This window comes from Schistocerca serialis, chromosome 7 (assembly GCF_023864345.2).
Source record: "Schistocerca serialis cubense isolate TAMUIC-IGC-003099 chromosome 7, iqSchSeri2.2, whole genome shotgun sequence".
NCBI lineage: Eukaryota > Metazoa > Arthropoda > Insecta > Orthoptera > Acrididae > Schistocerca > Schistocerca serialis.
In genome coordinates this window covers 21,104,140-21,121,327 of record NC_064644.1, presented here as the reverse complement: position 1 = coordinate 21,121,327, position 17,188 = coordinate 21,104,140, and the positions used below count along the sequence as shown (strand labels likewise).

Genomic DNA, 17,188 nt, shown 5'->3' with positions numbered 1-17,188 from the left:
GCAGGCGGATCGCACCATCATTGGAGACCAGAGTCTTACTGTCGCAGCCATCGTCGCAGGGGTCGGAATAGCAACGGACGTGCAGTGCTCTCCGTACACTTGTATCATTTTTCGATGTATTTCTGTTATACGCACTCCTTCCAGGGCAAGGAAACGAAGTAGGCCCCTTTGGTGTTCTTTTGTAGCCTCAGTTTCTCGGTTTTGCGCACCACTGAGTGCAGTGGACGACCGACGCGTTCACGTGCTCGCTCTGTCGTCACGTGGGTGTGCGCCCGTGTCACAGTTTGGGCCATCAGCGCTCTTATAAGGACCACAGGACCACACCTCTTTCCGTATGCTATAGCATTACGATCCCCTCAGTGGTTTTCATTTTACAGCGCCCAGCTCGTTTCTTTTTGAATGCACCTCAAGATGTATACTTACAAGTCATACTCCGCAAGCAAGTTCGTGGTGTGTGACGGAGTGTATTCAGGTGCTATCACTCCTCCTCCCTCCCCCTTTGTTCCATTCGTGACTGGTCCGAGGGAAGGAACTACTGACGAAGAGCCTCAGCGTGAGGTCAAATCTCACACATTTCACGATACGTACGTAGCAGCAAGCGTTAACAGACTGACTTCCCTCTCTTTTTTAGCTTACGCTCTTGGAATTTTGAAAGTGTAAAACCTTTCAGCGATGCACAGTATCTGCCACTGATGTTTGCTGAGCACCTCGGTGACGAACCCCCTCGCTGTTAGTGGTCGTGACGAAACGCGCCGCTCTTCTTTCGAGTTTCCTCTGTCTCCTCAACAGTCCTACCTGGTGATGGTCCCAAACTGACGAGCAATACTCACTAAAGAGAATTTTGGAGCAAAGCCAACCACTGCACTGAACGGTGCATAATCGTCGTAACCTATGAAAATGAACATGTGTGATACGTCACACTCAAGTGATCATATAACAAGGCTACACGTTCCAAAAAGATACCCCAGGTCACTACCCAATACTGCCGCAAGACATTCAAGGACGGGTCTCGGCTACTAACTTCTCCCACCCCAAGGACCTCACAAGCACCGTAGCGGAAGTGGAAGGGGAAACGGAGGAGCAGTGCGCTCTTAAACAAAAGACAAATTATTTCGACACATTCTTAATAAGGAACCTAAATCACGTGTACATAAGATTGCCGTAGTTTCTCTACTTTTATTACACTAAAGCACTATAAATGTAAAGAACGGTGCAATGAACTTTAACTACAAATATCACAAAGAAGCGATTCGTACGATTCTCTGCCCCACGGGGTAATTATCCGGAGCGGTTGGGAAATTGTCCGCTTGAGAAGGGAGTTTATGTTAAATATATGACCTCATCAGTGAAAATAATAGACAAACAAATTATCTGCCTATTCCTGTTAGGAAATTAGAATACTGAAATCTATTTAAACAGTAACAGAGGATGTCTCATTACTTTTATTTTCACGTTTCAATAATTTTTAGATTCTTCATTTTTTGGATAAGCAGCCATTACAGTCTTCTACAATACATGCAATATGATTCCAAGCACAGAGCCCAATACGTCTGCACCACAGTTCTATGTCTTTACCAAGTTCTTCACAAATGTAACATAACGCATTACGTTCTGTACTACGTTTAGGTCGTGATTTCGATGCGCCACCAGGCTGGTTATGGTAATAATCGAAATCATCACAAATGCCGGAACTGTCAGATGACTCTGGTGTTCCCTCCTTATTTCTGGTTTCCTTTCTCTTCTTTTCTCTTCTCTTCTGGCTACTCTGTTGAACACCCACGTACAGCGTTCTCATTATCTTTCTTCTATCTAGTCTGTGTTTTTTTCACATTTCTTATTTTTATCTTCAGCATCTTTTTCACGGGAGGCACACCTGTTCTCTTTCAGCGCTTTACCCCTGTCTGCCATGACATAGTTGCGCCATCAGATTCTCTATATTAAATGGTTATATCCAGAAAGCAAATCCATACAGTGGCACAATGATTTACTGGTTTGAACAACATACTCAGATAAAAGTAATGGATTAAAGCCAGTATTTAGGGTGTATGTTTGTTTTTCTTTCCACTAGGCTTTGATAGCTCTAGTGTCACTCACCCCATGCGTTCGTTATTGTTGTTATTCTGACCAAAAACATCTAGAGGAACTTGTCCCATTCGGTGACTGAACTCAGTCCGGGTGAAAAATGCGACAGAATTTCTTTACCTAATTGTTATCTAGCGGAGATCGCACATTTGTCGCAGACGCCCATAAACGGTTGATTACAGTTAATAAAAGAGGCAGAGGGAATAAAGTTTCTTTAAATTTTTACGAACCCTGATGCTTCTAAACTGAACAAAACTGAGAATTTCTAACATGTCTTTTTTAACATGTTAGTTCTTTTATCTTTGTATCGCCTATGTCTGACAACATCCGCATTACATTTTATTCAGGCGCTTCAGGTGTTCTGTGGCATGCTCATAGTCATGTCAACGCCTTCATTCTGCTTGTCGTTATATTCTAGACATATACTGAGAGAGGAAACTTCTTACAAGTTCACAACTGCATATAGTGTATCTCTTCAATGTGAAATGGAAGCCATTTACTATTCCTTGAGAATTTCATTATTTTATATTTAAAAAAAATACTTAATCTCATAATAATTATTTAAATAAAATCCGCCTGCTTATCTGGGTGGAAACGTGCTTGCCTTCCGTGCATGCGGGCCCGGGTTCGATTCCCAGGCGGGTTGGAGATTTTCTCCGCTCGTGGACTGGGTGCTGTGTTGTGTTGTGTTGTCCTCATCATCATTTCCTCCTCATCACCGGCTCGCAATAAGACTTGCACTCGATGGCTCAACTTCCCCGAATGGTGAATTCCATACGCTCATTTCATTTTTTATTTAAATAAAAATAAATTTTTAATGTGCCACATTTTAAAATAGAACTAAAAATCATAAAATAATTTTTCCCAGCCCCATACGGATTCCTAACTCCATACAAATAGTCCAGAATGTCTATGATTGTAAATTTTTAATTGATATGAAAACACTTGTAAGATTTAAATCGAAAAACGTGGAGGAAATAGTAAGTACATGAACCATTCATACGTGAAATATATACCACCACACGTTTTCATTTTACATCTTACTCGGTGCTATTAAAAATTCACCATCACAAATTTTCAGAGCTGTCTGCATGGGATTAGGATTCTGTATGGTGTTAGAAGAAATTACTTTACACTTTTTAGTCCGATCTAAAAGCGTAGATAAAAAATTGATTTTTATTTTAATAATTATTTTGTGCCTTGTATTCCTGAGGGTGTAAATTTTTCAATCGGTTTCAAACATTTCGATAAGTTTACAACAGAAACACGTGGTAAACTTCAGAGTTATTTCAGTTTCTCTACGCCTGAATCAACCAGTACGCTGCTTCCTCCTACGTATATCTCACGAAAAGAACGTGATGGTAAAAACCAGAGAGATTCAAACTTATGCGAAGGCTCGTCAGCAATCGTTCTTCCCGCGAACCGGTCGCGACTGGAACTGGAAAAGGGGGAAATAACAGTGGTACACCAAGTACTCTCCGACACATACCAGCCGATAAAGCGAGTTTTGAGCTATGGTAAACGTTTTAAGTCTCTAGCACATCGGGAAGTTAGTCGATAATTATCTGCAGAAACTGTACCGAATAAACAGACAAGTAAGCGATTAGTTTAAAAACCTTTTAAAATTATTTTTTCTTTTTCAGAAACGTAAATTTTTAGATGGCTAAATGAATCTCCCACGTCAGTTCAAAGAGTGTACACATTAATGAAGGACCCTGTAAGTAAGCAATAAGACAGGTATACAACTGCCAATAGTAAAACGAATGTGCATGTGGCGTGACGTTTCAGACTTGTCGGCGGCGCGCATCGTCAGGCACTCACCCGCGACCACCGTGTCCGCGCGGCTCAGCCTGTGCAGCACGTGCTCGATCAGGCCCACGTCCGTGCACGCCTGCAGGTTGCGCACGCTCTTCCGCAAGATTGCGATGAAGACGCTCCAGATCTCCGCCTGGAAATTTAACGCCCACCACATTATTATTCAATCCAGGCCATAGTTTTAGACAGATAAATATATGATTTAAGTGGCTCTGAGCACTATGGGACTAACATCTGAGGTCATCAGTCCTCTGGAACTTAGAACTACTTAAACCTAAGGACATCACTCACATCCATGCCCGAGGCAGGATTCAAACCTGCGACCGTAGCGGTCGCGGGGTTCCAGACTGAAGCGCCTAAAACCGCTCGGCCACACCGACCGGCACAGATAAATATAACTCCACTTATCTACTGATCATTAAAATTGACTGAACACAGAAGATCGAAAACACAGGTCACCAATGAAATACATCATTCATGAAAATGGCTTATTCTTGCGGTTTTTAGCGTGGCGATACCTAAAACGTATAAAAATCTGTACCATCAACCACTTAAATCCAGTTGATAACTTTTAATTTACTTTAGTTATTGGAATGAGATGCAGGGTGGTCAGAAACAGTCTGAAAACCTTATATGGATGTCGAATGGTAGGTTGTGCAGAGGAATAACTGTTAAGAAAAAGATTCGATACGCTGTGCCATTTTCGAATTAATTAACGTTGAAATTAGTTAATGGCGCCTCTTCATGCGAAAACTCAAGCGCCCTGCTACAAACGGTGTCACTAAACGTGTTCCTCATTCGGTTTCCGCTAACTGGCGGGTAGCTTGAATTTGCTCGGATGATGTCGTTGCAGCGCAAGGTGGGGGCTTTTATCAAGACATAAAAGTGATGGTCAGAGCCGCTGGAACTCCAGTACGACGGGAGACTACTTTTGGTCACTTCACCGAGACTTCCATCAAGCAATTCATGTGAAAACAACATAGAGGAAATACATCGATGGAGTGAGCATAGCCTACTGTGCATGTCCTCAACACCAAATCGGTCTAGTCACGATATTTTGGGACGACGCTGCTTGTCTACAATTTGCGGTAACAGTGAAACTTGATTACAACACGTATGCATGTGGCGTGACGTTTTATATACTTTTCTACAAGTTTTAGTAACAGCTATGGTGCAGTACTGTCATTGCTTCGGATGTACTGAGAAGTATGGAAAGGAGGGCCAGTAACTTTTCATGGATATGTACAACAAATGTATAATTGTAAATATCATAATGATATGAGGCACTTTGCATGTTGAAAAGTATCGAAACACGATATTATAAAGTCTTCTATTGTAGAGATAAATAGAAAACCTAAACAAACTGTTGGATTTCACTTCTTATATTACTCCAAAATTCGACTACTGAAGTCGGTTTTTTTGTTTTTTGTTTTTTTTTTTTTTGCGCGTAGTGTATGATTTTAATTTCTGATGGAATAGCGAACAAATGCTATATACATTTTACTTGTCTATAGAAAGCAGAAGGGTAAAAAATGAAAAACTGAAAATAATAATGGACGAGCAGATGATGTAAATAGCTTATTGTATTTATTGTAAAAATTTCTTAGTTCCAGTTGCGTTTTTTCCCGTGAGACTTCGGCGCCGACTACAGTGTCATTGTAACGTAGTTAATTAGAACAGATTTGACATTATGAATATGTGCAACAGAAAAGGTAAAAACATATTGTTGGCTGTCGCTTCTGATACAGTTACCGAAAAAACTTCAATAAAGTGGAATCTGAGCTGTGACACTGAGACGAAAAACCTCACTACCACTGCTGTTCACATCTTTAAAAGTCAACTTCACAGTTCCTGGTACCAATTTTTCAAAGTTGTGTATAAAACGCATATACAAAGTTTCTGTTATTTCTGAAGGTGACCCATCTGTAGCAACGAAGTCGTTCTGCACAGCCGAATGCTGACTCAATCGACGTTCATACTCTATGGAACACGATCTGTATGGGAGGCTTTTGTGAGAAGAGATAAAGTAAACTGAAGTAAATGGGCATATAATTCCTATGTAACACCGTATATCGAAGTGGATTCTTGGTTATACATCAACTTAGCATGAAAAATTAAATTGCTTTTGAAGTATTGCCTGTCGGCTTCTGTCTTGGACTCTTTGAGCGATGTTTATTTAACGATTTTCCTACGTTTCACCAGAACGACTGCAATATGGGTTCACAGCTTTTAGGTGTAACTGTTTTATTTCGCAATAGTAACGTAGGCTTTAGTGCCATGTTCAAGCAATAGATTTGATGTGTTATGATGTAAATGATAACAACCATCTGCTGTATTACCATAAAGAGTGGCTCGGCCATACAAAAATATTATCTTTAACAATTTCTATGTCACAATATAATAGCAAACATTATGCTTGAAAATGGCACAAAGCCGAAATTGCTGTAGATGACCAATTACATGTATTTTCCTAATTTTATGGTTCGTAACGAAGTCACAATGTGACAAAACTGTCAAAGACAGGAAGAGAAACTAAGGTTACGTATGGATTCATTGGCCAAAACCCGATATGGTGAAGCTATTACCGAAGGAAAAGTTACTGAAAAATATTTTTTCGTTGGCCTGTGTGACTGACTCTTGCATTCTGGAATGTAGAGGGTGTTCCACTCAAATGTCCCCGGTTTCAAGGACCCAGGAGAGAAAAACCACAGTATAAACGACAGTGAAAAATGCACCACGTTGTAGAGAATCTCAAAGAATTTATATTGCCGTGTCATAAGTGAAGTATCGTCGCCAGAGTGCAGCATGGTCGCATGAAGTGAAAATAGCGACTCCACAGCAGCGGCGCACAAGCCGTAGTGTGGTTTGCAGAAACAAAATCTCCGATTACTGTGCAAAGAAATTATCGTCGTGTGTATGAATGTGATCCACCTGATGTGAAAACAATTAAGGAATGGTATAGGAAGTTTCTGGCAACAGGAGGTGATCTGAAACATTCTGGCGGTGCACGTTGCGGAGTTTCAGAAGAGACAGTGGAGGACATCAGACAAACGTTTTTCAGAAGCCTACATGAGACAATTCGTCAAACATCCAGGCAACTTGATGTACATCGATCAACACTGCATCGTGTAGTTCAGATGGTTCCAATGGCTCTTAGCACTATGGGACTGCCGGCCAGTGTGGCCGAGCGGTTCTAGGCGCTTCAGTCTGTAACCGCGCGACCGCTACGGTCGCAGGTTGGAATCCTGCCTCGGGCATGGATGTGTGTGTTGTCCTTAGCTTAGTTAGGTTTAAGTAGTTCTAAGTTCTAGGGGACTGATGACCTAAGATGTTAAGTCCCGTAGTGCTCAGATCTGCATCTTCGTTCACGACTGTAAGCACTTTTTCAATTGTCGGCAATTCGTTACGAAAAAAAAATTCGTGTACTTTCCTTCGTATCGCATTTCTATCGAAGTCATTAACACTTTCAGAAAGTTTCTGTCGTAATTTTCCTTTCTTGGGAAACTTCAAAGAGTGTGTGGCCTTGTACTCACTTATCACACGATACAATGAAGAACGTCAAACACCTGTAGCTGCAGCTGTTTTCGAAACAATGTCACTCATCGACTGCTCTGGATGTCAGAGTTCCGTTTTATACACATTAAGCACCATGTACTTCTCAGAAGAACTTAATGATTTCTTCTTTGCTCGCTTCTTTGGTGGACTCAGAACTGACACGTCGACCTCGCTCGCTGAATCCGTGGATGACATAATGAGGACAGCCGTATGTGATGCTAATGAAATAAGTGAATATATAAAATAAGAAACCATGCGATGCTACTGGATGCGCACATAAACAGTGAATGCTCAGCGTGACTACAAACACATATACTTACTCTAATAATCAACAACTAGTCTTTCAAGCGTCTTTACAGATGAACTTAAGATATCCTGAAATCGCCGCTGTACAACACCCACTAACGAGCTATGCTCAGCGTGACTACAAACACATATACCTACTCTAATAATCAACAACTAGTCTTTCAAGCGTCTTTACAGATGAACTTAAGATATCCTGAAATCGCCGCTGTACAACACCCACTAACGAGCTCACACCTGCAACTGAGACGGCCACACTGACTGAGCGCCGCGCCTGCGAACCGCACAATGCATCGCTCATAAAGGATAAACGGTTGCACCGATCGCATTCGAACAAACAACAAAATTAAAGTCAAACCTTTCTGAAACTTTTCTCGCTTACACCCCCACAAAAAATTTAAGGGGACTCTATTGGGCAAAAAATTTGCAGATGTCATCAACATGTAGCACTGAAGGCGATTATAAAATTATTTTGCTGTGCGACACGCAGTTTAGGAGATATGGCGTGATAAATATAGAGTAACGCGAAAAAACAACTTTTCCTGGAAGCTGAAATCTCTCTCTTTTACAGTGACAACAAATTTTAATCTAATGTAAAAAATAGGTGTCGGGAGGTAGTTCTCGGATCACTTTATCATGTTCAGTTGCCAAATTATAAAAAACACGACTTTCATTTTTTTAATTTCTGACGCCCCTGCCTTGTACACCCCTCGACGTCCGCGCTGTGGTCACGCGCCTTGCCATGTTTACAGAACGTCTCTTGTTTGGGTGAATGGAGTTTAAAGGCCACGGTATTCTGCGCGGACTCTGCTACGGTACCGCTTTGTTGATGACATAATTGCTTGTTAGATGAAACACATTACCGGATACTACACTTAATATTGACCACCAAAACATACACTTAAGGGTTGAAACCAAAACAGACAAAAGCACTTCCTAGACATCACAACAGAAAACAAAAACCATCACGACCTTTTCGTCAAATAACAGAAAACCCGCAACAACCAGCGCAATACTGCGGGACTGCTACGGTCGCAGGTTCGAATCCTGCCTCGGGCATGGATGTGTGTGATGTCCTTAGGTTAGTTAGGTTTAAGTAGTTCTAAGTTCTAGGGGACTGATGACCACAGATGTTAAGTCCCATAGTGCTCAGAGCCATTTTGAACCAGCGCAATGACACAAAACAGCGTTAACCATCCCACAGAACAGGACCCCGGTGGGTAAAAGCAGCTACACACAAGAATTAAGCATAATGAGACTGATTACAACAGAAAATGGTTACAACCTGAACCAAAAAGTAAAAATACGCCCAACAAAATTACAGCACAACATACCTGTAATGTTATAAAGCAGAGAACACAAATGTGCGCAAGTTGAAGAAAGAACAGGAAAACGTGGCACACACTGACATTTGACAGCAAAGTACCCCACAGAATGGAAACCATTATGAGTAAACACGAAATACATATGGCATATCGAACAAAAAATACACTACAGGAAAGATTAAACACATCCAGCATTACCACAGTTAAATCCAGCAAAGAATGTATGCACCAGGTAACCTGTATTAATTTAGACTCGTTACTGTTTTTTATTGGTAGCCACACATAATGTAAAAACTAGGAGAAGTATTTGTGTAATCTCAACAACAGAATCTGATGTCAACATACTCCTAACCTACATAAAATTTGTAAGTATATATTTCGGAAACAATAAAAGAAAAACCCCACTGAATATGCCATAACTGTGGTGAAACGTGTTTGGGGATTAAACACAAGTTTATAGACAAGTTATGCCATACACTAAATTTCTGCACTGGGTTAACAACAAATTATAATTACTAGTTTTACTATTTGTGTTTATATGGAATAAATTTAACACAGTAAAGTTACCAGCAAAATCCTCGAGATATACCAGAAAACTAAAATGAAAGCGTCCGCAGCTCGTGGTCGTGCGGTAGCGTTCTCGCTTCCCACGCCCGTGTTCCCGGGTTCGATTCCCGGCAGGGTCGGGGATTTTCTCTGCCTCGTGATGACTGGGTGTTGTGTGATGTTCTTAGGTTAGTTAGGTTTAGGTAGTTCTAAGTTCTAGGGGACTGATGACCATAGATGTTAAGTCCCACAGTGCTCAGGCCCATTTGAACCATATTTTTTTTTCAAGATGAAAGCTGAGAGCTGAAGTTTCGCAAACACCTGAATTTATGCTGAAACCAAGCCAAACATAAAGGCACTACACTTCATGCCTGGTCTGCTAGTATCTATGGTCAACATTCCTACCCTATTGTGTGTAGTATTTCGAGTCAGACTGTGACTATTCATAACACACAATTCTGTCAACACACTATTTTCTGTCGTAATTTTACTGTTGTTTGATAACAAATATTCTAATTTCACTTACAAGTGTGGATATCTGTTAGTGAATCGAACATACTCTTTCAGTTCCTTGCTTCCACCCACACGACAAGTTATACTATCATTTACCGGAAGAGAGGTGAACGAACATATTGCTCATAGTGACAAAATACACTTCGTGTGGCATTACTCCGTTAAAGTGTGTCCACCATACCTGAAATGCGATGATTTACGTCGTAATGTCTAACTTGGACTATTTTACTATCGGAGTTAATGTGGTACTGCAGACAATGCAGTGTGCCAAAGTATCTTGGTGCAGACGATTGGAAGCAAGCAGAAAGCTATGTTTCAGTTAACAGTATATTAATTAAAACAGGAACGTTAAAACAGTAATCAATTCATGTATTTCACAACAGGTAAATTACATACATACATACATACATACATACATACATAAAAAACAACATTTAGGCTAGCAATGCGAGCGAATAATAAAAATATTAAGATAGTACTTCGAAAAATTTTTATTTGAGGTAAAACGGTATTATTTTTATTTGGAAATGTTATTCATGTGCCTTCTTCTAGCAAATCCAATTGAGTGAAGTTATTATAAATGAAGCATATAGATAAAGACCGGCATTCTGCGACAGATGTCATCAACAGAGGTAATTAACTCATGTCTGCAACTGGTTTTCACCCTACAATAATTTTAATTACGTGGTCGACAATGTAAAACTGCGCCTTAAGATATTCATAAGTTGGGCATGAAATAAAATATCTTTGTTACAGGTACACTCAGATACTTTAACATGACGTTCTGATACGTTCAAATTTTTAATAATCTCTTTGCTGTTCAAGATACATTATCATGAAATGCCATTTACACTTCTTATTCCACCCTTTATTACGTCTGTTGCCCCCCCCCCTCGCCCGCCCCCCCCCCCCCCCTCCACTTACACCTACCTCTCACAAGGCAGTAAAATCTGAAATGGTCACAAGGAACGGAACTTGGGAGCTTCACGTTAGTAATGAGCAACACTAACCCACAGAGTCGGTGTATGGAAATAGTAATATTCCTATACTGTTAAGGAACTTTCAGTTTTGGATCTTCATTTTTATGAGTTCCGTAATTAGTTCCACGTTCATTGGATTACGGATGAAAAAAAAGTACAGAGTGCTGTCAACAACCCAAAGGCTTCACTAGGCATGGATGGTCCTATTGAAGATGGTATGCCTTTGTCTTCTCCTGACCTTCAGGACTGACCAACCCAGCCAGTTATAGCGGGACTTATAGCTGAACTTGGTCTCCGAAACACGAAGCAACTTGGCATTTTTCACATTAACGAACCATTGCCAGAGATAAGCGACAGAAAAAAATCTCAGATCCAATTGGGGATCGAATTCTGGACCTCTGAAATTTTTAGTCTGCTAATTGCCACTCAACCACCGAGGCTGACGGTTATTTTCCGTTACCTGTTTTTCGAAGGTGGAAAGCTGTTACATCTCACACTATTTAAGTCTTCTTGAACCAAGTTTTGAAGTTTCTGCATCGACATGTAAGCACAGTGATCTGCACTAATGACATTTCTTCTGGGACATTATTGCTTCGAGGCACTGGTTTGGGTCTGCTCTCAGAGCGCGTGAAACCTTGTAATGGAATACTGAGGTGTGACATATTGAGTTCCTCAAGTTTTGTGTATGCGAGTTGCCGAAGTGTGGTTAAAAATACTCGTTAAACTGGTTAAGATTTCCGGCCTTGGTACTTAGTTCCTACAAATCAGATTGCAACGTCACGCGATGACCGCCCGCAGCCGCCAATGTGTCACACGAAAGCGTCAGTTGACTTGGCAGTGTTCGGGATGAGCGGCCTACGGGCGTAAACCGTTGTCGCACAATCACAGGAGTCGAGCTGTCGCCGGTCGCAGAAGGACGTTTTCTGACCTTGTCGGCAACACCGCTCATTGTTGTCCAAGTCCTGGCTGAGGCACAGTCTGATAGTTAATCTGGTAACGCGGTAGTGAGACGTGAGAAACGTAAAATAACAACAGAGCATGCTGGTTGTCTCAATGGATAACACCCCTCGCAAGTCTCCGACGTGGCGTCACCTTAAAAGGACTTGCAATAAGGCGGCCGAACTGCCCCGAATGAATGGGGCCTCCTGGCCAAAACCGCCATACGATCATTTCCATTACCCCCGCATTACTTACGGGCTATTCGCCTAAAACAAGTAAGAAACTATCACCATTTAGCGCCTGGCGAACGATTGTACGAGGCAGGAAATCGACCGCGGTCGTGCTACGAGGGTTGACTATCTTTGTTTCCCTTAGGATGAAATGGGAAACAATGGATAAACATTATTATGATGTCGAACGGTGCGGCGGTAAAAACTCCATCACATCTATAAAAATGTATTCTACACAATATATTAGTTCTAATTATAACAGAATACTTCATGATTCGTCTTCCGTTTTACAAAAAATCGTACAACTGTGCACGGATATTACACTATCTAGATCAGGGCCGCACAAACACGGAAAACCGCACGCGTGCAAAGCGAGGTGCAGCGAGTGGCTGCAAGTGCATCGGTTCAACTCGGCATACTTCGTCTCAACTCGGCTTGCTAGGTGAGGCCGACGCTGTGCGCTGCCAGACGGCTTACCGGTAGTCAACATTGGAATACGTAAGCGCAAGACAATTACTGGAACATGGAGCCATCTGCTCCAAAAAAAAGGGAACACTGCCGAAAGTCAATTTAAACCGGAATGGGAACTCTCCTACTTTTTTGTGCGTTGTGACGATAAAGCCAAATGTCTAATCTGCGGTACACTAATTACGTGTGTCAGAAAATCGTCTATTGAAAGGCACTACAGCAAATTGCATTCAGAAAAATATAGTGATATAACGGGGGATGCCAGAGAGGAAGAATTACGGAAGTTGCAAACTCTTGCAGAAGAGAATTCTGTATCTACAAACGAGGTTTGTTGCGAGTACTTTAGCATGTATATTTCGTTAAAGGTCATGCGAAACGAATTAACATTTGTTTAGATTCCTTGGGAGGCCATTTATGGACGGGTCATTAATAAAAAAAACATTGTTGGACGTAGTAGAGACAATGAATACCACATTAGCTCCCGCGTACAGCAGAATACCACTTTCCAGAATGACAATACATCGGAGAATCAACGACATTGCTGAGAATTTGCATGAACAACTGGCAGCCAAAATTGAAAACTTCCTAGCGTACTCCATCGCACTTAATGAGTCCACGGATATTAACGACACGGCTCAGTTAGCAATATTTTTGCGTGGCATGGACGACGACCTACATGTAACGGAAGAGCTCCTGGATAGGATTTCGATGAAGGACACTGTTACAGGGGCGAATATTTTAGCAGCTGTTGAAATGGCAGCTGAAGGAATAGGACTCCCTTGGGAAAAGCTGTTTTCCGTAACCACAGACGGGGCACCAGCAATGTGCGGTAAAGCAAAAGGGTTTATTGGCCTACTGCAGAAAAAACTTAACATGCCGAATTTACCTTTCGTTCATTGTTTTGCACACCAAGAGGCTCTTTGTGCGAAAGTTATCGGTCTTCAAGATGTGATGAAGGTAGTGGTGCGTATCGTGAACTATATTCGTTCTCATTGACTCACTCATGGTCAATTCAAAGAATTTTTGATTTCCTTTGAAGAGGAGTATCCAGATATTCCCTACCACGCTGAGGTGCGCTGGCTGAGCAAAGGGAAAGTGATTTCCCGAATTTTTCGACTACGCCACGCTGTGGCTCAGTTTTTGGAGAGCAAAGGACGTCTGGAGCCACTTTTTCATGACCCTGAATGGGTAGCTGATTTAGGATTTTTAGCAGACATTAATGGCTCTCCTTAATGATTTAAGTCTGAAACTCTAAAAAGAAAACAATCTCATCAACGATATGATCAGAAAAATAAACGCTTTCGAGTATAAACTTAAGCTCCTCAAAAACAACCTTTCAGAGAAAAATACGCAACACTTTCCTGAACTAGGTAAGCGAGATATAAATTGTACCTTAATTAAAACAACCTGATTTTTATAACCGCTCTAATCAAAACGGTACTATGTTTTTGTTTGATAGCATCTGTGCAGGAAGGAGCGCGCTTTGAAAATGCTACAATCCCTTGAAAATGCATTTAACGACCGACTCCAGGTAATGTGCCGGTATATGACATACAGCTAAATAAAGGAGATTGCGTTACATATGCAAGAGTAACATTACATTAAAACCAATAGTACACATTACATGTTTATTAAAATCTATCGCATTTTAGTACTTCGAAACAACGGCTTACATTACTTTCATTTATTAACATTGGCTTTGTTATTGTTTCAGGAAATTACCTACCTACAGCCAATTCTCGATGTTTTTGTGAAACCTTTTTCGATGGATATTGAAAGTGCGCCTTCAGATTTACATTTCGAACTAATTGATTTGCAAAGCGATGTTCACCGAAAGGATGTGTTTTACAATACAAAAGGTTTGCTCCAATTCCACCAGAATTTGCCGAAGGAAGAATTTCCCAAGTTAAACAGAGAAGCAGCGAAGATTATTCTATGTTTGGTTCCACTTGTGTATGTGAAAGGTTTTTTTTCTGTTTTGTCTTGTACAAAAACTAGATTGCGTGCGAGTATTTATAATTGCAATTTAAAACATTCTCTCAGAATTGCTGTCAGCCAATCTCTTGTTCCAGATCTTAGTAGCATAATTGCAAATAAAATAAAGAGCACATAGGAAGATACATTTATGTTGAAACCAAATTTATAATTGTTACCATTACAGTTATTATATAAATCTCTTTTGTACCGGTACACCAAACTAAGCTCTCCACTTAGTGTACATTAGTATTTGGCAATGACGAAGACAACAGGGTAAAAGCTTTGAAACAGGTCGAGACAGGCGGCGCGAGCGACACAAGCTAAGGAAGTAATAGGCAGCGCTGTTGCGCGAAGCCGAGGAGTGGGGGGTCTGCATCGTCGTCAACATAGCGCAGCCGTCTTCTGCACTCTGCGATGCACCGGTGCATGCACCTTGTGCGGCCCTGATCTATATAATCCATACCCGAATAACAGAGAGCTTGCTGTAGTTTAATCGCCGTGGAAATCTGCGTGACCAGATTAACTGTGACGGAAGTGGCGCTCTACCAAAACTTGGCTTCGGTACCTCATAAATAAAGTGCTAAATGGTAAGATTACCGGTAGTATTGGTAAAATTGGCAGAGAAAGAAACATAAATGAATGTGTATGAGACAAAATGAGAGCCGACGACTTCTCTTTGTTTTTTGTTTGTTTTGCACATAATTAGACCGCACATTGTTCATTGTTAAGTCCATGGTGTATTTTACATCCTTACAGATCATAAACTGCGTTTTATAAATAATAAAAATTAGCTGACTGCGTAACTTCTGCGCTTTTATGTAACCAAGGCAATTACTTCTGTCGGCCGGCGTGGCCGAGCGGTTCTAGGCGCTACAGTCTGGTACCGCGCGACCGCTACGGTTGCAGGTTCGAATCCTGCCTCGGGCATGGATGTGTGTGATGTCCTCAGGTTAGTTAGGTTTAAGTAGTTCTAAGTTCTAGGGGACTGATGACCTCAGAAATTAAGTCCCATAGTGTTTAGAGCCATTTGAACCAATTACTTCTGATGCAAGTAAAGTTTACATGCACAAACATAAAAATATATATAGATATAATTGTTGTTCTTATTTTGTGCTCAACAGAACGGTTTTCATCATGCTGAAACGCAAGAGTTTCCTGTTATTACTGATAAATGCAAAAGCTGTTTATATATAACAGAACCATGATTTACCTAAGTCCGACGAGGTATTGAAGCGATGTTTGGTATAGAGGGTCATTCAACAATTAAAGAGACAAACTGGCCTGGAGAAAAAACAATTCTTTTTCTACATTTCAACATAATCCCCTTAAATATTTATGCTTTTGTTCCAACGGGCTACAACCTTTTTCATTCTGGCTGCAAAGAACTCTGTATCTTGATGTTTGAACCAATTTCCCACAAACTTTTTTATGTCCTCGTTGTCCTGGAACCTCTTCCCATGTAATGCCTCCTTCAGTGCACCATACAATTGGAAATCACTAGGTGCTAAATCAGGACTGTAAGTGGAATGAGGCAGCACTTCCCAGCCCATTTAGTCGATGGTTGCACGGGGTAGTTGAGCAATATGAGGACGTGCATTGTCTTGCAGGAGAATCACACCTCTCCTCTGAGATCCACGACGTCTCTCTCTCTCTCTCTCTCTCTCTCTCATGGCTGGCTTCACCTTGTTTACAAGCAAATCCGAGTAGTATTGGCTGTTCAATGTACACTGCTCTTCGAGATAATCACAAAAAACTGGACTCTCAGCATCTCAAAACACCGTCAACATTAACTTTTCCTGCTGATGATCGGGTTTTGAATTTTTTCTTGACAGGTGAGTTCTTGTGCTTCCACTCCATGCTTTGTCTTCTTGATTCTGGCTGCCGGCCGGAGTGGCCGAGCGGTTAAAGGCGCTGCAGTCTGGAACCGCACGACCGCTACGGTCGCAGGTTCGAATCCTGCCTCGGGCATGGATGTGTGTGTGCTGTCCTTAGGTTAGTTAGGTTTAAGTAGTTCTAAGTTCTAGGGGACCTATGACCACAGCAGTTGAGTCCCATAGTGCTCAGAGCCAGCCATTGATTCTGGCTCATAACAGAGAAACCAAGTTTCATCACAAGTTAAAATTTTGTTGAGGAAGTGACTTCTCTTTCATGACGTTCCTTTAGCTCTTTGCACTCTCTCAACCTTGTTTCCCTGTGTAGCCGCGTCAACTCCTTTGGGACCCATCTTGCACATGTTTTGCGGTACTTCAGCGTGTTACAGATATTGTTACGAAGTACGGTAGTACTAACTTGAACCTTATCAATTAAAATTTCCACAGTCACGCGGCAGTCGGCACGAATAATGTTATCAATTCGACTTTCAAGTGAGATAGCTGAACTGCAACTGGTCGGCCAGAACGGTGTTCGTCAGTCACTGAACCGCGACCATTTTTGAACTGCCCAACCCATTTGTAAA

The 17,188-nt window shown here is 41.4% G+C and overlaps 1 protein-coding gene across 1 annotated transcript in view; it reads right to left on the bottom strand.

The window, feature by feature from the left end:
* Positions 1-17,188, bottom strand: part of LOC126412765 (neurobeachin) — a 1,487,907-nt gene that overhangs the window by 991,530 nt on the left and 479,189 nt on the right. Inside the window, exon 2 of the mRNA XM_050082518.1 lies at positions 3,904-4,030. Coding sequence (XP_049938475.1) covers positions 3,904-4,030 — 127 coding nt within the window. The remainder of the gene's footprint in view (positions 1-3,903; positions 4,031-17,188) is intronic.